We start from the raw sequence: 25,744 nt of genomic DNA on the forward strand, positions 1-25,744 counted from the left end.
AAAACACCCCCATAGCATGATGCTGCCACCACCATGTTTCACTGTTGGGATTGTACTGGCAGGTGATGAGCAGTGCCTGGTTTTCTCCACACATACCGCTTAGAATTATCCCCAAAAAGTTCTATCTTCGTCTCATCAGATCAGAGAATCGTATTTCTCATAGTCTGGGAGTTCTTCATGTGTTTTTGAGCAAACTCTATGCAGGCTTTCATATGTCTTGCACTGAGGAGAGGCTTCCATCGGGCCACTCTGCCATAAAGGCCCGACTGGTGGAGGGCTGCAGTGATAGTTGACTTTGTGGAACTTTCTCCCATCTCCCTACTGCATTTCTGGAGCTCAGCCACAGTGATATTGGGGTTCTTCTTTACCTCTCTCACCAAGGCTCTACTTGCTCAGTCTGACTGGACGGACAGGTCTAGGAAGACTTCTGGTGGTCCCAAACTTCTTCCATTTAAGGATTATGGAGGCCACTGTGCTCTTAGGAACCTTGAGTAATGCAGAAATTCTTTTGTAACCTTGGCCAGATCTGTGACTTGCCACAATTCTGTCTCTGAGCTCCTTGGGCAGTTCCTTTGAGCTCATGATTCTCATTTGGTCTGACATGCACTGTGAGCTGTGAGGTCTTATATAGACAGGTGTGTGCCTTTCCAAATCAAGTCCTATCAGTTTAATTAAACACAGCTGGACTCCAATGAAGGAGTAGAACCATCTCAAGGAGGCTCACAAGGAAATGGACAGCATGTGACTTAAATATGAGTGTCTGAGCAAAGGGTCTGAATACTTATGACCATGTGATAGTTCAGTTTTTCTTTTTTAATAAATTTGCAAAAATGTCTACATTTCTGTTTTTTCAGTCAAGATGGGGTGCAGAGTGTATGAGAAAAAAAAATGAACTTTTTAGAATTTACCAAATGGCTGCAATGAAACAAAGAGTGAAAAATTTAAAGGGGTCTGAATACTTTCCGTACCCACTGAAGAACTTGGCACTCAAATATAGAATTTTAGGGTGATTAAATTAGTGACACTGGTCAGATTTCAAAAATTGGGCCTGGTCATTAAAGAACTTGTTCACTACTTCTCCATTGATGCCCTATCCAAATTGAAACGAATGCTGTTCACCCAGCTTCTGAGCGAATCCAGCGCCTCCAAATGGTGCAGCTTGGACTCCCGGAGGTTTTTGTTTAAAAAGTTCATTACCCTCATGCAGGGCTGATTTTAATTCCTGTAATTTGTTAATCAAAGCGAAAGCCAATGTGATTTCTATAATTTAGGCAAGCTGAGCACGTGTTACACAATAGAATAATACCTATGATTTATAATTATTCTCAAAACTGCAATAATTTGCCATGAAACTGAGTATTTTCAGAGTTTAGAGACTGACAAATATTACTAATCCCTAAAAATTGGTTTTGAAAAGACAGGATCCCTAAAAAATGTTCTAAATATTTCTTGTCGTCTTTGTGGCAAAATGGAGTGGTTTTGCAAAAAACTGCCGCAAATAACGCAACTTCACAGCACTGTGTGAATGGAACCTTAAAGGGATTTTCCACTTTCAGAAAACTGGTGCACAAGTAGTTGCATCACTGTAAAACAATAAACACAAAAAGTTCTCATCGCCCCTAAAACCCCACCCATCCTTCGCCCCATCCTGGGTCCAGTGCCAGATCTCTGCCGCTGATTCAGTCTCTTTGTATTGGCTGCAGCCTCCTATGGAAGATGTGTGTTTGAATTGAACCTCCTTCTGTTATAACCCAACCAAATGTATTGTATACTTGTATAGTCACATTAGGCACCATATGCTACCATTACAGGGATGTCACTATGTTTTTTTACTGGTTTGCAACAATGGCTTAAAAATTTAATGGGAAAAAAAAAACACTTTTTACTTTTCATTTGCTTTTTACACCTAATGTACTGGTATGTAGAGATTTTTTTTCTATATACCGGTACATTATGCCTGTAAAGACGAAGTTAGATCTTTAGGCATAGAAAAATTTCCAAAGTACAACAGAATAGTTTGCAGCTCACTGTTAAAGTTTCTGCCTTCAATACTAGAGAACCTAAATTTGGGTCTAAGCATGGACAAAAGCAAACAAATATATAAAGACAAGTGCCCCCCTCCCTCCAAGTCCTGTGTTGTGGCAGGAGAATCTATACTGACAGAAGATAGTGTCCTGAGCAAGAAACACTATAGGAGCTCTACTGCGATTGCTATGAGTTAGTGTTTGGGCACTGACTAATTCATTGCTGGGATCCCGTCCCTTATGGCACATGGACTCCTCTGCAGGTGAACCAGCTGCACTGGTGGTATGTCAGAATGGAATAGTATTGTCTACTATGCCATTTAATAAGCCCTGAAAAAATTGCACACTGTGTAGTATGAATTTTTTAAATAATGGGAGCCTATAAAAGATGCATTCCCTTGTATAGCTATACAGTGGCTCGCATCGGAGGTGTATAGCAGGAGTATTTCCCGACATATACTTCTAATGTGGCCTTATGCATTGATTCACCCCAGGTACACCTAAAAATTTGCCATACGTTGTAGCAAAAATATTAAGTAATGCGAACACAAAATATACATACTGCAAATATCTGGTCTGTAGGTTCTTCAGAACTTACGAACCGACGCAAAAGCTTCACTTTTCTTTGGCGAAAACTCGCTTCTAACGGTTCTGAAATTGATTCCGGCGTTTGCTAAAAGAAAAAAAAATTGATGAACTTAATGAACATTATTTCTGCAATCCAGGCAAGATGAGCATATGCTTTACTAAAGAATAATAACTGTGATTTTTAACTGGTTGCATGACAAATACATTTTGTATCAAAACTTTAAAGGGGTTTAGAAAGAAAACGATTTAAAGGGAACGTTTCATGTTCAGAAATGCTCTTTACCTGCATATGTTACTTAATGTTACTTAAATTCTGTGTAGTTGGCTTACTGGAAGAAAATTAATACTGCAAGGAGAAAATTAAGTTATATTCTCCCTGCAGCCGCCTGCTGAGTCACTGGGGGATACAGTCACCACTCACTATATACTGTAGTAAGTGAGGCCGTAATCACTCACCCGCACATTGATTGACAGCTTGCTCTGCCCACACACGCTGTACACACACGCTGTGGAGCAAGCTGTCAGTCAATGTCCTGGGGAGTGTTTATAACAGAGCTCAATAAATAGCGAGCAGTGAATGTAACATCTCCCTGCACTGCCCCAATGACTGGAAGCGAGCGGCTGCAGGGAGAATATAACTTCATTTTCTTCCTGTAGCTGCTGCACCACAGAGCTGCTATTCAGGATTTAAATGCCATTTCCATGCATATTACACCTATATTTCAGGTAAATTGCATTATTTCTGGACGTGATAGGTTCCCTTTAACTGATTGGGGCTGAACTGTAATACCAGAGACAGTTCATGGACAGATATAATGCTGTTTCTGGAGGAGAGAAAAAAAAACAGCCAGAGACACACAGACACATGGACAGACACAAGGACAGACAGAGACACACAGACAAACAAATACAGACACACATAGTGAGACACACAGAGACACACATACAGACAGAGATACATAGACACACATACGGACACGCACAAAGACACACACACACAGAGACACACAGAGACACAGACACACATACAGACGCACACAGACATACAGACGCACACAGACACACACAGATCCATTACTTTAATCCAGGACAACCAGGGATAAGTTTATGCCATACTATGGTCATTTTGGCTGCTATTTTGCCCTCCTGGATAAAGGCTTTTCCTTATCCTTGCTGTTTATACTTTTTGTTGCACTGAGTGGTTCCGTCGCCCCTTTTGGGACGGAGATGGTGACCGTTACACATCTACCTATTTGTTATATTACAATTATGTGAACATGCCGGTTCATCCTGTGCAGATAACTGTGATTGTTCAGATGTCTGTAATTGGTCAGGTATAACAGGAAGAAAAAATTAGTTTTCAGAATGGTTTTATTTTATAGTTTAGGAAAATATTTCCAGGAATCCTGGCTCAGCGGCCTACCTGCGTTATCCCTGGCGCCTCTGCCCTTCAGTAGGCCCAGTGTGACATCATTATTGCGGTGTGACTTACGCACGCTTACTGATCAGATTACGGGTAGGCTTTCAGGAAGGTAATGTTTCAGAGATTTGGGCATTTTTATTTAGTGCAAATTTTTATGTTCTTTAGCAAAGGGGAGTGGCTCACAGGGTGTTAATGTGGAGCAACATAAAGACACACCCCCTTGTTAAAGCACATAAAAATTAGCACCAAATAAAAATGAGCACATCTCGAGAACCGTTTGACGTATTGGAAGAAAACAAAAAGTGGAATAAGCTGAGGAGCAGCAAAAATAAAATAAGAGCAGTACTGAACTCTATTGACCAGGTGAACGGTACTCTTTAAAATATCACAAAAAATGTAGGAGTATACAACAGCTGCTGGCATATGCTATAGAGGGACTGTGTTGAGCAGACATGAGATGGAAATGTGTTAATTGTTAGAGTTTGTTAATTCTGTACTGTGTGACCTCTTTTGATTTGTTTGTGCAGGCCAGGGCGTACCCTCCCTTCCTTGAGCTTATTCACACACTGAGGTCAACTCTCACACATGGTAAGGTTTTTAATATTAGACAATGAAGGACCATTCCAAACAGGGTAACCTTGCCAATGGTGGGATGGCTTTTATGCCATTATTTTATTTTTGATCAAAAACAGTGTTACTAAGAACCCTATGTTATTTAAATGCACTTTTTCTTTTCTACTTAGTTACAGCAGGGTTTATGATCATTTTGTTTCTTGTAGGTTTTGTCTATTTAAATCGCCAATATGAACATGCGTTTATGTGCTGCATGTATGAGTACCAATTTAAACCAAGCTCAATTTTTTTAAAACAAACAATTTTCAAAGAGAACCACCCCAAGAATTGATAAAACGGTGTGAAAAAAACAGCACCATGTGCACTATCAAGAGTATTTTCCCAATAAAGTCAATAGGCAGCTTATACACAAACATTTTTATCTATTTCAGGCGAGTTTTCCATGCAGAAGACTTTTCAGTAATTGCCAATGTTTTTTTAAAGTGTTTTTTTCACCCATCATTCTGGGGCATCTTTTTCTAGCATTTTCTGAACTTTTTTTTGTAATTCATTCAACAATGAAGGAACCCCTAGCATTTATTTTTCAAACAAGAACACTGGCAAAACTCTCAAAAAAGACACCCAGGTGTCTCCCAGGCATCCTTTGACCCTTCCCATTGACTTCTATTATAAAGTACAGAACGTCTTCAAAGCAGAAAAGCCAGAAAAATGAACGTTAATGATGGGCGAGCACTAAAATGCTCGGGTGCTCGATGCTCGGGACGAGCACATTGGAATACTCTGGTGCTCGACCCGAGCAACAAGCCCAATGTAAGTCTATGGGAAACTCAAGCATTTTTCAGGCGGCTCCCCCCGGCGGTCTGCAGAGGGCCTAAAAATTGCCCAAATCGACGGGAACAGTGCTCAAATGACACGGGGACAGCACGGGGAAGACCCCTGGAAGCATTTCTGACTCCCAGGTCACTGCTGTCAACAACGTTGTCAGAGGTATTATGCCACTTTTACGGACTCACAATAAAACATACAAAAACGAAACCAAAATGGATTTTCCTGGGAAATATGTTAAGGAACATCATTTCCAGGGTAATGACTTGTATATAAAGCAAAATAAATAACCAGAAACAAAAATACTCCTCCACACCTTGGGCTATGTTCACACTTAGGGTTTTTGCACTTTTGCATTGCTTTCAACCGTGACAAATGTATTCACCAGAAAATGTAATTTTAACATTTTACTACCTTATCTGGCCATGTGGTGTGTGAGATATCATCAGACACATCGTGTTTCATTTATGAAGGAGGGACTCTGAAAGTCACAAAGCCTATTTTTATAGGGCCATCAGGCGGCCTTTACTATTCTTAAAGGGCCAGCAGTCGGCCCTCACTATTCTTAGAGAGCCATCAGCCGGCTATGTTTTATTGTTCCCATTACTTAAGAGTGGGTCTCCTATACTGTTATTGCGTATGCAGTGAGTGGCAGGGCTGCCCAAAATTTGGATGCACCCCAATACCCCTTTGAAGAAACTTAGAGGAAGGCCTCCTGAAAACAATGTTCCCATTATTAGGAAGGTCTCCCATTGTGTTTGCCTATGCAGTGAATGCAAGGGTTGCCAAAAATTTGAAGGCACTGCAATGCCTTTTGGAAGAGACGTGGAGGTCAGAGGGCCTCTTGAAAACAATATTTCCATTATTAGGAAGTGGGTCTCCCATTGTGTTTGCCTATGCAGTAAATGCAAGGGTTGCCAAAAATTTGGAGGCACTCCAATGCCCCTTGGAAGAGACGTAGAGGAGGGCCTCCTGAAAAAAATGTTCCCATTATTAGGAAGTGGGTCTCCCATTATGTTAGCCTATGCAGTGAATGCAAGGGCTGCCAAAAATTGGGAGGAACTCCAATGCCCCTTATAAGAGACGTGGAGGAGGGCCTCATAAAAAAATGTTCCCATTAGAAAGGAGCGGGTCTCCTATGCTTTTAATGCCTATGCACTAAGTGTATGGGCTGACAAATATTTACCCCTGGGGGGTATACATGAACATACTGTATAAAAATATTTTTTTACGGGCATCATAAACACCGTTTAAAAAAATTATGTGGGTGTTGCATCACGGACCACGGTCACCCTGGTGATATAGTGGTGGAGGATGAGGATGAGGAGAAGGAAGAGGACAAGAGCAAATAGCCAAAATCAGGAAGCATATACCTGTAATGCACACGCCCGGGCTGAGCGGCGTGTGCGTGTATATGTAGTGATTCCACTGGACCGTGCCGGAGAGTGAATGCCTGGAGGGGAGTAACTAAGTATTAACCCGATCCGACCAGGGTCGCACGACGGCATACGACGCCAGTGCACCAAGGAGGAACCGAGCAGAGGGACCAGGTGCTACTCCAGGACAGACCCCGGACACGGCTGTTGACCCACACCGGGGAACACAGGAACAGACAGGCTAGGCTGGCACACGGACTGGTGGGTATAGGCAGGCATGATTGGTATGCAGGCAGGCGGGTATGCAGGCAGGGGGGTACAGGCAAGCACGGCTAGAGTGCAGACAGGGAGGCACTAGCAGGTTGGAACACAGGCGGGATAGGACCCAGTACACACTGGGACTCAGGAACAGAACCACAGATGTGGCGGACAAACACAGCAGAGTGAGGCCGCCCAGAGTGGTGAGCGAGAGCAGGGCAAGACGAGACCGCCTACAGCGGCGAGCGAGAGCAGGGCAAGACGAGACCGCCTACAGCGGTGAGCGAGAGTAGTACAAGACGAGACCGCCTAGAACGGTGAGAGAGAGTAGAGCAGGACGAGGCCGCCTGGAGCGGTGAGCAAGAGTAGAGCAGGACGAGGCCGCCTGGAGCGGTGAGCAAGAGTAGAGCAGGACGAGGCCGCCTGGAGCGGTGAGCAAGAGTAGAGCAGGACGAGGCCGCCTGGAGCGGTGAGCAAGAGTAGAGCAGGACGAGGCCGCCCGGAGCGGTGAGCAAGAGTAGAGCAGGACGAGGCCGCCTGGAGCGGTGAGCAAGAGTAGAGCAGAGCGAGATTGCCGGAGCAGCGAGCAAAGGGTCAGAGCAGAGCGAGACTGCCGGAGCAGCGAGCTAAGGGTCAGAGCAGAGCGAGACTGCCGGAGCAGCGAGCAAAGGGTCAGAGCAGAGCAAGACTGCCGGAGCAGCGAGCAAAGGGTCAGAGCAGAGCGAGACTGCCGGAGCAGCGAGCAAAGGGTCAGAGCAGAGCGAGACTGCCGGAGCAGCGAGCAAAGGGTCAGAGCAGAGCGAGACTGCCGGAGCAGCGAGCAAAGGGTCAGAGCAGGGCAGAGGAGACAGGACACTGTTCACACAGGACAGGCAGGAAGGGAAAGGCGGAACCAGAAACAAACTAGATACTTATAAAGAAGTAACGAGAGAGCACAAAACTCACAACTGAAGTACAGCGACAACGAGAGGGAGTTAGGTACAGGTTCAGACAACGCAGGAAAAGGGAAGGGACGGACATAGAGGCAAAACAGGTAAAAGATAGGAGAAAGTTCAGACTGGAACTGAGTGTACGGAGGAGACCGACACTGCAGCGGGATACAGGAGCGGGTCTGGGAATACGGCCCCCAGAGAGGCGGGACGAACAGGCAAGGAGCGTGTTCAGACTGGCCTGGAAATACAGCCTCCAGGAAGGCGGAACGAACAGGCAAGGAGCGTGTACAGACTGCAGGTTAGGGTACACAGATAGGACACAGTACAGTACAGACACGGGAACAGATACTGCAAGACAGGTAACATAGACAGGACCTGGCATGTCAGAGACAAAAGCCAACTGACAGGGCAAGATGCTCAGGCATGGGTTAATTGGAGCAGCTGGTTTAAATACCAGGTGACAGACAGCAATAGGCTGAGGACGCACAAGGGGTGTGCCCACAGCAGGTACAAGAAACAGGAAGAGATCGGGCGCCGCCCTTAAGCAGCAGAAACAGAGGCAAACAGACAGCATGGAGGGAAGCCAGAGAGACATTCTGGATTGGAGATCAAGTGCGCGCTCTTGCACAGTGGGAGAAGGACCACTATGCAAGGACGCCGCCAGGTATGTTACAATACCCATGTGTGGGTGTGAAGAGGTGCATGGGAATACACCTCCCAAAAAAGACACCGGATTTGAGTTTATGTTACGCTGCTATCATTCGGTGGTGTTGAGAAGTCTGGCCCAATCCAGCCCTTGTTCATTTTTATAAGAGTCAGTCTGTCAGCATTTTCAGTTGACAGGCGGATGCGCTTATCAGTTATAATTCCACCAGCCGCACTAAAAACCCGCTCTGATAAAAAACTGGCGGCAGGGCAGGCCAGGACCTCCAAGGCGTAGATAGCCAGTTCATTCCACGTATCCAGCTTGGATACCCAATAATTATAAGGCACAGAGGAATCACGGAGGACATTGGTACGGTCAGCAAGGTACTCCCTCAGCATGTTCCCAAACTTTGCACTCCTTGTGAGAGTACCCCGCGTCTCAGGGCCTGTGCGATGGGAGGGGCTGAGAAAATTCTCCCAGAACTTTGACAGTGTTCCCCTGCCTCTGCTGAATTGGAGTTGTGTTTCTCTCGCCTGTACTTCTTGGTTGTCCAACGAACTGTGACTTCTGCCGCCAGCGTTTTCAGATGGGAATTTTTTTAATAGTTCCGCAACAAGGGCCTTCTGGTACTGCCCAATTTTTAAAGACCTGTCCGCCTCAGGAATAAGAGATATAAAGTTCTTCTTGTAGCGCGGGTCTAGAAGTGTCACCAACAGTAATGACTGTCACCCAAAATTTTGAGAACGCGAAGGTCATGGGAAAGGCAGCGTAACATAAACTCAGCCATGCGTGCCAGACTGCTAACAGGCAAGACTTCCGTGTCCTCACCAAGAGGATGACTGACCATGCTCTCCTCCTCCTCTCTGTTCTCTGGCCATCCACGCTGAACAGACGGTATGACAGTTGTGCAGGTAGTACCATCTATACTGCATGAAACTAGCTCCTGTTCTTCCTCCTCCTCCTCCTCATTGTCACCCAATCCACATTGGGATGAGATGAGGCTGGGCTGTGTGTAATCACTCTGTATAGTTCCTTGCTCCATCTCATCATGCTCCGCCAGCAATGCATCCTCTTTGAATGTGAGCAGAGAGCATTTCAGAAGACAGAGAAGCGGGATGGTGAAGCTAATTATGGTGTCATCGCCGCTCACCATCTTGGTGGAGTCCTCAAAGTTTTGGAGGATGGTACATATGTCTGACATCCATGTCCACTCCTGAGGTCTTATGTGTGGAGTCTGAACTGAATACCGACGGTCTTGTTGAAGCTGGTACTCAACAACTGCCCTCTTCTGCTCACAAATCCTTCCCAACATCTGCAGTGTAGAGTTCCAACGCGTGGAGACATCACACACCAGTCTGTGAGCCGGAAGCTGCAAACGCTGCTGAAACATGGCAAGGGCGGCGGAAGCTGTAGGTGAGTTTCTAAAATGAGCACACAGGCGGCGTACTTTAACAAGCAAATCCGGCAGCTCCGGGTAGGATTTGAGAAACCGCTGAACCACGAGGTTAAGAACATGGGCTAGGCATGGTACGTGTGTGAGCTCACCTTGCCTCAGAGCCGCCACCAGGTTCCGGCCATTGTCACACACGACCATGCCTGGCTGTAGGTTCAGCGGTGTGAGCCACAGATCTGCCTGCTCTTTCAGAGCTATCCACAACTCTTCAGCATTGTGCGGTTTGTCACCTAAGCATATTAGCTTCTGCACAGCCTGTTGAAGCTTGGCCGAGTCAGTGCCTCCAGCTTGTGACTGATGTGGTCATTTCGGAGATGGAGGCTGAAGAGGAGGAGAAGGCTGAGGAGGATGAGGTGCAGGAGCTGTAGACTGTGGGGGCAACCCTGATTGACCTAGGGCCCGCAATCCTTGGCGTCGGGAGAACATGTTTCATCCCAAGGTCAGACTGGGTCCCGGCTTCCACTATGTTAACCCAGTGTGCCGTCAGCTAGATGTACCGCCCCTAACCACAAGCACTTGTCCTCGTGTCCGTGGTTAGGTTGACTTTCCCGGCAACTGCGTTGTTGAGGGCACGGCTAATGTTTTGGGACACGTGCTTGTGTAATGAGGGGACGGCACACCGGGAGAAATAGTGGCGGCTTGGGACCGAGTACCGAGGGACGGCTGCCGCCATCAGGTTGTGGAATGCTTCCATCTCCACGAGCCTAAAAGGCAACATTTTGAGCGCAAACAGTTGTGAAATGTGGGAATTAAGTAGTGTGGCTTGTGGGGGCGTTGACTGCATATTTGTGCTTGCGTTCCAAGGACTGGGGTATGGATAACTGAACGCTGCGCTGGGACAAGGACGTGGACGTGCTTCCTGATGCTGCTACTTGAGAACGTGCAATGACAGGTGCAGGGCAGGAGGCATCTTCAAATGCACCATGGACAGGGGATTGGCTTGCATGCACAACAGCAGAAGAAGCAATGGTGCCACCCGCAGACACTGTACCTAGATCCTAAGGTTCGGCCCACAAAGTCGGGTGCTTTGCTGGCATGTGCCTGATCATGCTGGTGGTGGTCAGGCTGCTAGTTTTGCCACCTCTGCTGATGCTGGCCTGGCAGGTGGTGCAAATGGCCTTTCTGGGGTTATCGCCAGAGTTTTTAAAAAACAACCAGACTCGGGAAGACCTAACAGTTGTACTGGCAACTTCCTTCGTGTTGGTGTTACAGGGAACGGTTGCCTGCCTTCTGTCTGCGGCCACCACACTGCTTCTTCCTGCCGGTTGGGGTTCTCTGCCTCCCTCCCCCTGTGTGCTGCTGTCCTCGCTCTGCATGTCCTCCTGCCAGGTTGGGTCAGTTACTATATCATCCACCACCTCGTCTTCCACTTCCGCACCCTGGTCCTCCTACTGGCTTTCTGTCAATTGTGTCTCATCATCGTCCACCTCTTGTGACACTTTCCCACCGTCGCCTTCGTGTGACCGTGGCTGCTCAAATATTTGGGCATCGCTACATGCGATCTCCTCTTGCCCCGCTTCAAATGGACCGGACGAAAGGCCCAAATCTATAAATGGAAAAGTGAACAGCTCTTCAGAGTGTCCAAGTGTGGGATCAGTTGTCTCTGGGCACTTGGCATGGTGGGAAGAAGGAGGATCAGGGTGAGGAATATGCAGTCCTGACTCACGGCTACTGAGACTTGACCGTGTTGAAGACAGGGTGGTGGTGGCTAAGTGACGGGAAGCATTATCCGCTATCCAACCAACAACCTTTTGACACTGCTCTGGGTTAAATAGTGGTGTGCTGCGGTCCCCAAGGAATTGGGACAGGAAGGTCGGGCAAAGAGATGTGGGTGTTTGTTGTGGCACAAATTCAGCTTGCCACGGCCTCGGCCTCAGCATGCACCATAACCATAATAATAATAATTTTTATTTTTATAGCGCCAACATATTCCGCAGCACTTTACAATTTTAGGGGGGACTTATACAATCAATACAGAATAAGTATATCTCATATAAAAAGGAGTGAGGGCCCTGCTCGCGAGCTTACAATCTATGAGGAAATGGGGGAGACACAAAAGGTAAAATGTACATATATTATATAATGCAGCCTTGATATACTAAATAGGATAAATAATATATGGACTGGTCGCCAGCCAGTATGTGTACAGTCCTGACCGAGGCTATTAAGTGCATGGTTGGTATGAACCTGAAATTGAAGATTTTAATATGGGGGGAAAACTGGGACGGACAGATAGTGTGTGGAGGCGATACGCCAGTCTAAAGAAATGGGTTTTCCATGGGTGACCATCACGTCCAGTTCCCCGTCCCTTGCCACGTGCCTTGCCCATTTTAAATGGAGGACAATATCTTCCACGCTCACTACAAATGGCTGAATTTGGAGCGAAGTTATATGTAATCCGTGTGATGGAGAAACCACAGTTTTAAATACCTGGCCTTTAGGTAAATATTTTGAACAGCAAACAGGTGTCAAAAACTTTGCTGACACACTGAACAAAAAATTAGAATGGAGGCCAGAAATGGCAGAATTTTCAGAAAACGTATATGTGATCCGTGTGACGGACAAACCACAGTTTTAAATACCTGGCCTGTAGGTAACTATTTTGAACAGCAAACCGGTGTCAAAAACTTTGCTGACACACTGAAATTTTTTTTTAATGGAGGCCAAAAATGGCAGTATTTTCAGTGCAATTATATTTGATCCGTGTGATGGAGAAACCACAGTTTTAATATCTGGCCTGTAGGTAACTATTTTGAACAGCAAACCGGTGTCAAAAACTTAGCTGACACACTGAAAAAAAATTTGAAAGGAGGCCAACAATGGCAGTATTTTCAGCGCAATTATACAGTACAGACCAAAAGTTTGGACACACCTTCTCATTTAAAGATTTTTCTGTATTTTCCTGACTATGAAAATTGTACATTCACACTGAAGGAATCAAAACTATGAATTAACACATATGGAATTATATACTTAGCAAAAAAGTGTGAAACAACTGAAAATATGTCTTATATTCTAGGTTCTTCAAAGTAGCCACCTTTTGCTTTGATGACTGCTTTGCACACTCTTGGCATTCTCTTGATGAGCTTCAAGAGGTAGTCACCGGAAATGGTCTTCCAACAATCTTGAAGGAGTTCCCAGAGATGCTTAGCACATGTTGGCCCTTTTGCCTTCAATCTGCGGTCCAGCTCACCCCAAACCATCTCGATTGGGTTCAGGTCTGGTGACTGTGGAGGCGAGTGTGCAAAGCAGTCATCAAAGCAAAAGGTGGCTACTTTGAAGAACCTAGAATATAAGACATATTTTCAGTTGTTTCACACTTTTTTGCTATGTATATAATTCCATATGTGTTAATTCATAGTTTTGATGCCTTCAGTGTGAATGTACAATTTTCATAGTCATGAAAATAAAGAAAAATCTTTAAATGAGAAGGTGTGTCCAAACTTTTGGTCTGTACTGTATGTGATCCGTGTGACAGACAAACCACAGTTTTAAATAGCTGGATTTTTAGTGCTGTAATTTGGAAATGACCTGACTGTATTTTGCAGTGCCAACAAGCAAATGGCACAGAAAAACTGTGTTTTCTTGAATGCTTTTTAAGCAAATAATGAGGATTAAGATCCAAAAAGAATTATTCCTGGCCCCTGAGACCTGGGCCTTTGTCTAGAAATACTTAACAGCAGCAGCAGACAGAACTGGAATGGAGCCTCTTGTGATATATGCACTGTAGTCTGCTATATACCCTGCCTGCCTATATACATTGCCTGCCTGATATCTCTGCAGATGGATTAGTCCTCAGAAGGACTGTTTGTTGAGATGGATATATGTAATGTACTTGTTTTCTCCCTACACTACCTAATACACAACCAAATCTGTCCCTAGCTCAGCAGCACCTCTCCCTACACTGCCTGATTGCAGAGTAGACTGACGAGCACAGCGGCGCCAGGTCTGATATAGACCTGATGATGCTGTGCGGCCAGCCAATCACGGTAATGCCACAACCAACATGGCTGTGGCATTACAGTGAGTGGCAGGCAATCCCTGCATGTTGATTGGCGCTCTAAAGAGCGCCAAACATGCAGGGAGGGGACCCGAGCATCCGTCCGAGCATCTCGCAAGTACTCGGCGAGCTCCGAGCTTCTGGAGAACTGAGATGCTCGGGCGAGTACCGAGTACTTGCGAGTATGCTCGCTCATCACTAATGGACGTCACTTCTTTTAACCATTTGGGAGTCTTTTGAGACATGAAATGGTTAAAAGACGCTCAAAAGCCTGAACCTATGAACAGAAAGTAGTCTGTACATAAAAATGCATATGTTCATTCTTTTGAGTGTTTTCTTAGCATTATGTCAGGTGGGTTTTCAAAGTGGACGAGCTCCAAACCTGCCTGAAATAAAAAACATTGTGTGCACATACTCTTAGACTTTATTCAGATGTCCATTTTTTTTTTTTTTTTTATGTACTATAAAAAAATTGACAGATTTTCATCTATTTATGGTTTGTGTGTCTGTTTTCACAATCAGTATGCCATCCAGTTTACTCATATGCAAAAATAAACAAATAATTACATTTTCCAAGCTTATCCTGGCCATTATTACACAGTAAAAAAACAGACAGCACTAGGTGCCACATGGATGACATCTGAATGCTATCGTTTTTTTTTCCACTGACCCATTCACTTGATTGCGTAAGTTTGTTCTGCAAATTGGATATGGATGATTTTTGGGAATCGACTGTCTGCAAAAAAATGTGAACAGCTCCATAGAATATAATGAATGAGTTTGATTTGTGAAAAACACAGCTAGAACACATGCATGAAAAGCGGAGGGAAGAATGGGGCCTTAGGACTCCACTATGTGGCCATTTTTCACATACTTGTTCTATCCGTGTTTTTCATGGACATGGAACATACTCATTAAAGTCTATGGAGCTGTTCACATATTGCACCAAAAAACTCACCCTTTCAAGTCTATGGATCCATGAAAAATTCAGCTCACTGATAGTACCTTATTTGTTTCTGCATTTGTGGAACCAATGTCTGTTTTTCATTGACTGTTTGATAGAGAAAGCTGGACAAAAAAATTTTTTTCTGCTAACATAAAAAAAAGATAAAATGCTGATGGTAAAACACTCATCTATAGGAGATTGATAGGGGTCTGATACCTGGCACTCCCCACTGATCAGCGGATAGATTCTTCAGCAGCAGCGGCCGGATGTAAGCATTGTACGAAGAGAAACTCTGTGGTGCCGTACATTGTTTAGTAATATCAAAGTATGACCGTCACTTTCAAACAGAAAACTGGTGTGTGCAGGTGATTACTAAGAGTAGCCATCTCCATATATAACTAAGAAATAAAGTAGCAGCACTCTGTAACGCTATAGCAGGCAAACATGAAATACATGAAACTGGAATTGTATTACTGTTCTAGAAAATAGGAAAAAACGAAGATACTTAGCGCATAAATAGGCCAATTCATGCATGCCCAGCAGCCGCGGCAAGGTGACCTTCATTGCTAGGAACCTAATCTATCACTCATCACCCATAAGCATATGGTGGTTTTAATCACAACAAGATCCTATCAACCCATGAGAGGAGTCATAATAGATTATGTTCCCAGCAATGAAGATCACCTTGACACGGCTACTGGGCATACATGAATTGGAAAAATGTATGCGCTAAGAATCCTAGTTTTTTCTTATTTTCTTGAGCAGTAATGCAATTCCAATTTCATACATTTCATGTTTGCATGCTAGAGCGTTACAGAGTGCTACTTTATTTGTTAGTACATTGTTTAGTGGCTGATGACTGCAGTTTATCTCCAATTTACTTGTTCGAGTAGTAGGCCTATCTTGGTGTGAGGTAAGCCAATGTTGAAAATAATAGATTTGTAGTCGTAATTAGTGTTGAGCCACCCCCGTAGTGTTCGAGTTCGGTTCGGTTCGTCGAACACCCGTGTGTTCGCCGAACTGTTCGTCGAACACCTTCGAACACCGTTAAAACCAATGGCAGGCAAACAAAAACACATAGAAACACATAGAAAACACCTTCAAAGGTGTCCAAAAGCTGACAAACTGCTCAGAAGACACAACTAACACATGGAAAAGTGACAAGTACATATAGTCATGCGAAAAGAAAAGAGGTGGAGGAGTAAAAGGAGGGGGAGACACAGATATAGGCATGTCATGCCCTTCTAAAATCCAAAAAGTGAGAAGCCGAGACGGCCAGTCCGCTCCTGCCCGTGCCACCTCCGTGTCGCCGGGTTTGTGCCAGAGCCGCGGTGAACCCTGACGGCCAGCCCCCCTCTCCCAATACTGGTGCCTGTCCGCTGGTGGGTCGAGAGAGCCCCCCTGTGGTGGAGGCAGCTCTAAGCTTTTTAATTTAAATTGTCCCTCTAATTTGAATGAATACACTTTAAATCCATTTACAAGGATCTATTGGAGGGCAAGTCTCATGCCAGCAGCCGCGTAATTCCAGCTCCAGTAGCGTCCACTAAAGCTGCTGCAGTTAAAAAGCTTTTATAAGGATCGAGCTCGGCTGTCCACCGCAAGGCATCCTAGTGCCAGTCCCAGCCCCTATGCCTTGGGGTGCCTCCTGATGCTCTTCACTAAGTATCCCGTGGTCCCGAAGCATTTCCTTTGAAAAAATTAAGTGTCCAAACTACAGGTGGTGTAGCTTGCTTAACAGCCGGGATAATCCGCTGACTAGCAGACACTGCTACTAGGCACAAAGTATTTCCTGGGCTAGATGCAGTTAAAAATTTGTAAGTAGATACTCTCGTTGGATGCTGAGAAAGCATTCCATAGAGTCTCCTGGCACGCCATATATGATTCTCTTAAAAAGCTTGGGGTAGGGGTCTAGGGGACCCTTTTATAGCCAAAATCACGGCCCTGTATCACAATACGTCACCTAGGCTGAAGATAAATGGAACTGTAGCACCGAGGGCTCGGTTGCTACAGACGTATTGCACCTCACCCAGAGGTGTGATATCTCACTCTCAGATAAGGATGGAGTGTGGATCAGGACCCGACACCTGCATGCATTACACCACATTGCCGTGGGGCAGGGCGACCAATATGCCCCTGAGATGGGCACGACAGTCCCTGTCCCTGGCTGGAGTGGGGGGAGGGAACACTGAGGAAGGGGAACCCTGCAGTGCAGGAGCAGGGAGGAAGCAGTTCCTGGGTGCATTGAGAAGGGAGTATAAAAGGTGGGCACCATCTTAGTTCAGTGCAGAGAAGTCTGAGCAGAAGTGGCAGGGAGCAGGGGCTCTGCATGAGCTCTGCTCCGGAGGCGGGCCTAGTAACAGAGGCCCAGGCCTGCAAGAGGGAGAAGGAAGGAAGAGGAGCGGAGAAGGCTCCAGGAACGAGGAATGAAGGGATCCCAGGGGTGCGGACGGGCGAGTCGCCACCGCACGCCCGAATCCACCTGCGTGGAGGGGTCAGGCCAAAGGGGGAGACCGGTCCCCGAACTAGTGGAGGCAGGAAACGACCCTCAGCTAGAAACCGGAGGCTCTGACATTTTATGTGGCGCAGCCCCTTGCTCCACCCGCTAGGAAGGCACCACATAGGGTCAGGGAAACTGGCGCCAAGTTTACCAAGAGGAGGCCCGAGGCAGCCGGACAGAAGTGTTGGTAAGAAAGGCCAGAAAAAGGACACACAAAGGGGGTCCTGTGAAGCGCTCCAAAGTTATCTGGGAGTTGTCTGAGCCCCTCACCTGGTGAGCACAGTACGACGTGGGCAGCCGTTACCTGCAGACGTGGTCTGGATAATAAGAACTGTGAGTAAAGGCCCTGAACTGCATCACTGACTCCGTGTCGTTACTGCTGCTGCCCTGCACCATCACCCCCATCCTCCGCATACACTGCCCTGAGGCTATACTCCTCCCGTGGGGAGTTATGCTACGCTCTGCTGCACCCACAACACCAGCCTTAGCGGTCTGCCCTGTAGCGGCGGTTCACTCTGACCGCAATCCACGGGTGGCGTAGTCGGACATTTAAACATCAAAACCACATAAATAGTTCCGCCACTGGTTTGACCGCCCTGAGCCACGGAACCGGATCGCCGCCACGAAGACTACAACCACCAGCATCCACCAAAAAGGGTCCGGCTCCGGGTGTCCCAAGGCCCAGGGGGTGCGTCAGAACATTTTCATCACCTTTCACAATCACCAATGGGACAAGGCAGGGATGTCCTCTGTCCCCTCTCTTATACATCCTAGTGACGGAGCACCTGCTCTCATCAATTCGCCATAACCCCAATATTAGGTGGATTGAGGTGGGAGGCACCGAGTACAAGTGCTCTCTATTTGCTGATGATGTCCTAGTATATATCACTCAATCACATATATCCATCCCTGCTGTTATGGCTGAAATAGATCACTTTGTTACATGGTAAAATTTTAAAATCAATGCAGCGAAGTCTGAGGCCCTCGATGTCTCCCTCCCTAAATCCATATAGGATTCCATCCAGTCCAACTTTCCCTTTGCCTGGCCCTCACAGGGTATCAAATACCTAGGAATTCCTATTCATAGAGACCTCTCCCATCTATGTTATCTTAATTTTGGGCCCTTTATTGAACAATTCCATACAGACCACGGTTGGCATGTTAGAACTGTAAGATTCACTACGTGAACCACTGGTGTTTTGTGGAAAAGCACATGTACACCGCGTTCCAAATTATTATGCAAAAAGTGTTTAGGAGTGATAAGGGAAGAATTTGTTTGTTTGTCAGTTAAACTCATTGATGGTGATGTGTGTCAGGGCTCTTTATATCACTGTAAGCAATTGCAGACACCTGTGCTAATTAGTTTGGCAGGTGTGTCCAATGAAAGGCAAGACTACTTAAGAAGGCTCTCTCACATTATTAAGCAGCCTACATTTTCTGCCAAAATGGGAAAGAAAAAGGATGTGTCGGCTGCTGAGAAGCAACAAATTGTGGAGTGTTTAGGTCAAGGCATGACTACAATCAACATTGTGCGATGATCAGGATGAAGTGTCTTGGCAATCAAGAAGTATGTAGCTGATTCACAGTACACACGTGTGCGTGCTGATAAGGGCAAATTGAGGACTCTTTCCTACAGGCAATTACGTCAGGTTGAAAGAGCAGCGGCAAAAAAGCCTTGTCATAGCAGCAGACAAGTTTTTGAAGCTGCTTGTGCCTCCAACGTCCCCCGAACAACAAGATGCAGGGTCCTTCAGAGGTTTGCAGCTGTGCATACGCCATCCTATCGACCTCCTCTATCCACTTCACACAAGCAGAAACGGCTCCAGTGGGCCAAACATTACATGAAGACTGATTTCAAAACTGTTTTGTTCACGGATGAGTGCCGTGCAGCGCTCGATGGTCCAGATGAATGGAGTGGAGGATGGCTGGTTGATGGACACCCCACGCAAACACGGCTACAGCGCCAACAAGGAGGAGGTGGAGTAATGTTTTGGGCTGGAATCATGGGGAGAGAGATTGTCGGCCCCTTTAGGATCCCTGAAGGCGCTAAAGATGAACTCCATAATATATGTGGATTTTCTCAAACAGCACTTCCTGCCATGGTTCAAGAAGAAGAACCGTGTATTTCACAGCAAGATCATTTTTCTGCATGATAATGCACCATCTCATGCTGCACATAAAACATCTGCATCTCTGGCTGATATGGGCATAAAAGGGGACAAACTTATGGTGTGACCCCCATGCTCCCCTGACCTCTACCCCATTCAGAACCTTTGGAGCATCATTAAAAGGAGTGTCTATGATGGCGGGAGGCAGTTCACATCTAAGCAACAGCTCTGGGAGGGTATTCTGTCCTCATGCAAAACAATTGAAGCAGAAACCATCCAAAACCTGACAAATTCAATGGACGAGAGAGTTCAGAAGCTCCTTTCGAACAAGGGGTCCTATGTAAAAATGTAACATCACCTAGAATAAAGTTTTGAGTTGAAAACTGTTTGATTTCAGTTTCTAACAACCTGCTAATGCTTATAATTTCAAAAATGACCATTTTTTTGGTCTTTATTAAAATGAAAAGGTTGATCGAAAAGTTTGGGGGATCTAAGAGTGTGGCAACCCAGTAGTCATGATTACTTCGAATTCTGACAATATGAGGGTCATGCTGCAGGTAGTGCAGCAAGAAGGCACTTATGTGTCTTGCGCATCTCGGAGCCCCAAAATTATTTTCCGGGCTAGATGCAGCTAAAAATTATTTTTAATTTTAAATCTGGTGAAGCTTATTATAGATGGCCTAATAGGATCAGTGCTGCACACTGCTACAAAGCCCAAATTATTTTCCAGTCAAGATACAGATAAACATGATTAGTAATTTGAAAGCTTAAAACGGTTGGTAGGGTGATTTTAACCAATCATCAAGCTTTTACTCTCCCCAGGATGACACAGGGGTAGAAAAGTCGTTTCGGATCCATGATCTGTTCATCTTTATGAACGTGAGTCTGTCTACATTATTAGTGGAGAGCCGCGTGCGCTTATCTGTCAGCACACCACCAGCAGCGCTGAACACACGTTCAGACAGAACGCTGGCTGCGGGGCATGACAAGATCTCCCAGGCGTAAGTGGCTAGCTCCGGCCATTTATCCAGATTGGAAGCCCAAAAAGAGCAAGGGTCCAGTGACACAGTCGTGGCTTCAATGTTTACTTGGAGATACTCCTGTACCATTGTCTCTAGGCGTTGACTATGTGTCAGACTTCTTGTCTCCTGTGGCCTTGCAAAGGATGGGCTAAAAAAGTGGTGAAATGATTCCGCAAAATTGATGTTACCAGCAGATACTGTGGTTCTGTTACGGTTTGAGTGCTGAACACTTGACGGTCCCACGGTTGGCAAGTTGGAACTGTGAGATTCACTACGTGCACCACTGGTATTTTGTGGAAAAGCACATGTAAGATTCTGCAACAGTCTCTGCTGATACTCCTGCATGCGTGCATCCCTTTCTATGGCAGGAATAATTTCTGCAAATTTACTTTTGTACCGGGGATCTAACAGTGTGGCAACCCAGTAGTCAGGATTATTTCTAATTCTCACAATTCGAGGGTCATGTTGCAGGTAGTGCAGCAAGAAGGCACTCATGTGTGTTGCGCATCCAGGAGCACCAAGTCCCTGTTGTGTTGGTGGCGAGGTAACAATCATGCTTCCTTCCTCTGTCCTCTCCCCCCAACCTCGCACAACAGAAATGTGATCAAGGTCTCCCTCATCTGATGAGTCTTCCATCAGTTCGTCCTCCACTTCTTCCTGGGCTCCTGCACCTTCCTCACTAGTTTGGCTGCTACCATGCGCCCTGGTAAAATCATCTCCCCCACCCTCACATGCCTGCCGCCCTGGTGCTGCCGACCGTCTGGACCTTGCAGATGTTAGCCCTTCCGCATACAACTCCTCCTCCTCTACTTCCTCCACCTCCTCTTGTGCCACCACCTGACTCCGAATTCTGTTTAACATGTGCTCCAGCATGTAAATCACCGGAATAGTCATGCTGATAATGGCATCGTCAGCACTAAACATCTTCGTCGCCATTTCAAAACTGTGCAGAAGGGTGCATAGGTCCCTGATCTGAGACCACTCCTCCAGCGTGATTTGCCCCACCTCTGAATCTCGTTGGCCCAGGCTATACGTCAGAACGTATTGCACCAGGGCTTGTCGGTGCTGCCACAGTCGCTGCAACATGTGCAGAGTTGAATTCCACCGGGTAGGCACATCGCATTTTAGCCGGTGAAGTGGCAGGCCCAACGACTTCTGTAGAGATGTAAGTCGCTGAGCTGCGGGATGCGAACGGCGGAAGTGAGCACACAGCGACCGTGCCCTCTGCAGAAGGCCATCTAGTCTGGGATAGTGGGCTAAAAATTGCTGGACAACCAGGTTCAACACGTGAGCCATACAAGGCACGTGTGTGACATTGCCCCGGCGAAGGGCCGCACCCAGGTTTGCAGCATTGTCGCACACGGCCTTCCCTGGTTTCAGGTCCAGTGGAGACAACCATTCATGAAATTGGTTCTCCAGAGCTGACCACAACTCCTCAGCTGTGTGACTCACATTTCCCAGACATTTCAATGTAAAAACCGCCTGATGACGTTGAGCCCTACTGCCAGCATAGTAAGGAGATGTGCAGGATCCCTTCTGCGCAGTTAGAAAGCTTGTGGCATGACCAGACAGGCTTTGGGTGCAGGTGGAAGACCGAGAGGAGGTTGAGGAGGCAGAAGCAGTGGAGGAAAAATGACATAAAGAGGATTGACGCACAACTCGTGGGGACGGCAAGACTTGGACAGCAGCCCCTTGTCCTGCTGTCACCATAGTTACCCAGTGCCCAGTCAGCGACATGTAACGCCCCTGTCCATGCCTACTCGTCCAAGTGTCTGTGGTGAAATGCACCCTGTCACACACAGAGTTTCTCAAAGAAGCGGTGATGTTGTGTGCGACATGCTGGTGGAGCGCAGGCACACCTTTCTTTGAGAAGTAGTGCCGACTGGGCATCTGGTACTGGGGCACTGCGACGGACATAAGGTCTCGAAAATCCTCTGTGTCCACCAGGCGGAAAGGCAGCATTTCTGTAGCCAAGAGCTTGCAGATGGTGAAATTCAACCTCTTAGCTTTCTCATGGCTAGGAGGAAATGGTCTTTTACTTGTCCACATCTGAGGGACCGAGGGCTGGCTATTGTGCTTAGACGGGGTTGATAAGGGTGTCCCCGGCAAACTGCCGGTCTGTGAGGAAGATGCAGGCGGACATGTTAGGTTGCCTTGATCCAAAGGTGGTGCTATCGATGTCGGACAGCGCTCAAGACCAGCTGGTGTTACCACCTCCAAAGAAAATGATGACCTGCCAATCACGCTGGCTGTTGCGGGTAAAGAGGTGGCAGGTCTGCGCCCCAAAACAGGTGTGACTGCTGTCCCCCCAGTCACAGAGGATGAAGAGGCCGCGGATGCACAAGATATGGCAGACGGTGGTTGGCCCGGCCGGCTAGACCGCATTGTAGCACACTGAGCTTCCCACTGCAACTTATGCTTCATGTCCATGTGCCGGTTCATGCATGAAGTACTCAAACTATGTATTTTTTGGCCTCTACTTAGCTTTTGCTGACAAATGTTACAGATAACACGAGTTGGGTCATCTTTATCGATCTGAAAAAATGCCCAGGCTATGCAAGGCTTAGCACCCATGCGACCTGAAGAGCCACCACGACTTGTGGTGAGAGGCAGAGTTGTGTTTGAGGATGCAGTTGTTGACGTGCTTCCAGTACTACGTCTCTGTCCAGGAAGGCGCAACCTGACCTCGTCGTCACTAGCATCTTCCTCCACCTCCTCTGCTGACCTCATCTCTTGGCTGACTGTGGGTTGACAGTAAGTGGGATCTCCGACCTCATCATCATCACCCTGTGCGTTATCACACCCGTCGTCCTCAGAGCCAACCTGTTCCTGCCCTGACAAAAAACTAAAGTTGTCGCTCCAATCAGGTATTTGAGTCTTATCATCGTCTTCCTCATTGTCTCCACCAACAGGAGTTACAGTTTGGGAATGAGGGTCTACATTATGGTCAGAACCTTCTGCGTCTGGTCCTGGATCCGACTCATAAAGATTCTGGGCATCAGTGCAGATCATTTCCTCGTCTGGATTCACAGAAGCGCTGGAGTCGACCTCTGATTCCCAGGCTATAGTATGAGTAAACAGCTCTGCAGACTCAACCATCTGTTCTACCTCATACTCAGACGGGCAGCTGGAGATTTGGGAGCTGTGAGGAAGCAAGTGCGATTTGGGTGACACCTTTGAGGACTGGAGTATTTGTGTTGTTGAAGTTGATGTGGAGGAGAGCCCACTTAAAGGAGCACTTGATATCCGTTGAAGCACCTGCTGTTTTTGTGCCTCATCTGGAATTTGTAGCGATTGGCGTGGCCGTAAGAAAGGGATCTTATCACATTGTCCGCTAAAAGAAGTAGACATTTTAGTTTGGCTGGAAGATGGTCTTTCTTCTGCACCTACCCCACGGACACAACCTTTTTTCCCCTTCCCAACACGCCTATTCCCCTTTCCACCAGCAGCAGGCCTTTTTCCACTCATTTTGGTGGTTAACTAATTCACAACTCTGGAGTTGTTTGCACAAAAAAACAATGGATGGTAACCGAGCAGAGCTGAGTGGCCAAACTGTGGTATTAGGCCAAAACTATTGGCTGGGTTAGATGCAGAAAAAAATTATTTTTAATTTGCAACCTGATGGAGGTCAGTATAGATGGACTAATAGACCAAGTCCCACACACCGCTAGAAGCCCAAATATTTTTTCAGAGCTAGATGCAGAAAATTTTTTTATTCAATTTGCAACCTGATGGAGGTCAGTATAGATGGACTAATAGACCAAGTCCCACACACTGCTAGAAGCCCAAATATTTTTTCAGAGCTAGATGCAGAAAAAAATTATATTCAGTTTGCAACCTGATGGAGGTCAGTATAGATGGACTAATAGAATGATGCTATGCCCAAAAGATTTTACTTCACTAGGTGCAGTAAAAAAATTGGTATTCTATACACAGGTGGTATATCTTGCAACACAGATAGGCTACTCCACTGACTAACACACTCTGCAATAGGCCAAAAAGGATTAGCTTTGCTAGATTCAGCCAAATGCTGTGAAAAAAACTTGCACAGCACTGGCACAGACCTGCCTGGCAAAAACTGATAGGAACTGATGTAACCTAGTCCTGAAAAGGACTCCAATTACAATTAGTCTTTACTCCCACAATCTATCTATTTAAGAGCACAGACCTGCCTGATAAAAGTCGTAGGAAATGCTGTAACCTAGTCCTTAAAAGGACTGCAATCACAACTATTCCCTACTCCCAAGCTATCTGTATATTTGTGCGAAAATTGGCTTGAAATTAACAAGGTATAGCGCACACAGCAACAGCGGTGCCGTCTAACACGCAGCTGCAGCAGTGAGAAAATGGTGGCGACGGGGAAAATGGCTTGGTCTTATAGGGCAAGGACATGTGACATACACTGCCAATCACACATGCCCTTGCTTGTGTGAAAAAAAGCACTTCGCTCCGTGTGTGCGCTGCTGATAGGCTGACAGATTGCACCTCCCCACTGCAAATGCGGGAAAGAGAAAAAAAAATGGAGATCTTCATTGTTCCTGCAGAGATCCATCCCCTGCCCCTCCCCCCGCCCCGCTGTACACTCAAACTGCATATTAACATTAATTTTCATCATTACTGAGAAAAAATCCAGTTATGATTTTGGTGCACGAACAGTTATCGAACATAACCTCGAACAGCCGAATTTTTCTCAAATTGTTCGTGTTCGCCGACCGGCTCGAACACCGCCCAAAACAGCTCGAATTTGAGATTGGCGAACAGTTCGAGTAGAACAACGCTCATCTCTAGTCGTAATGTCACACTACATGGGCTCGATAAGCAGAAAGCCCCATCATACGTGCTTCCTGGTTCCCACATATCAATTAAATGAAGGCAGATTGGAGTATCATACCCTCTACAGTAGTTAAAATCTTGTAATTTTCCTATTTTTTGAGACAATGAAAAACTTATTCATGAGACTGAATGCTTTATGCTAATTATCACAGGAGATAGTCCACGATTCCATTTCCCATCCAGAAACAATAAAAAAAAAAAAAAAAGAGAAGGGTCTTTGTTATCTCAGAGCAGCAATCT

The 25,744-nt window shown here is 46.3% G+C and overlaps 1 protein-coding gene across 11 annotated transcripts in view; it reads right to left on the bottom strand.

Annotated features, from left to right (window-relative positions):
- PARP4 (poly(ADP-ribose) polymerase family member 4) overlaps nt 1-25,744 on the bottom strand; it is a 275,659-nt gene that overhangs the window by 118,459 nt on the left and 131,456 nt on the right. For all 11 annotated transcript variants that reach the window (XM_073662418.1, XM_073662419.1, XM_073662416.1 and 8 more), the window contains exon 37: nt 2,587-2,697. In XM_073662418.1, the coding sequence (XP_073518519.1) occupies nt 2,587-2,697 (111 nt within the window). The remainder of the gene's footprint in view (nt 1-2,586; nt 2,698-25,744) is intronic.

The sequence above is a fragment of the Phyllobates terribilis genome, unplaced genomic scaffold, assembly GCF_046119375.1.
Source record: "Phyllobates terribilis strain yellow unplaced genomic scaffold, ASM4611937v1 Scaffold_2__4_contigs__length_985480577, whole genome shotgun sequence".
In the NCBI taxonomy this organism is placed as follows: domain Eukaryota; kingdom Metazoa; phylum Chordata; class Amphibia; order Anura; family Dendrobatidae; genus Phyllobates; species Phyllobates terribilis.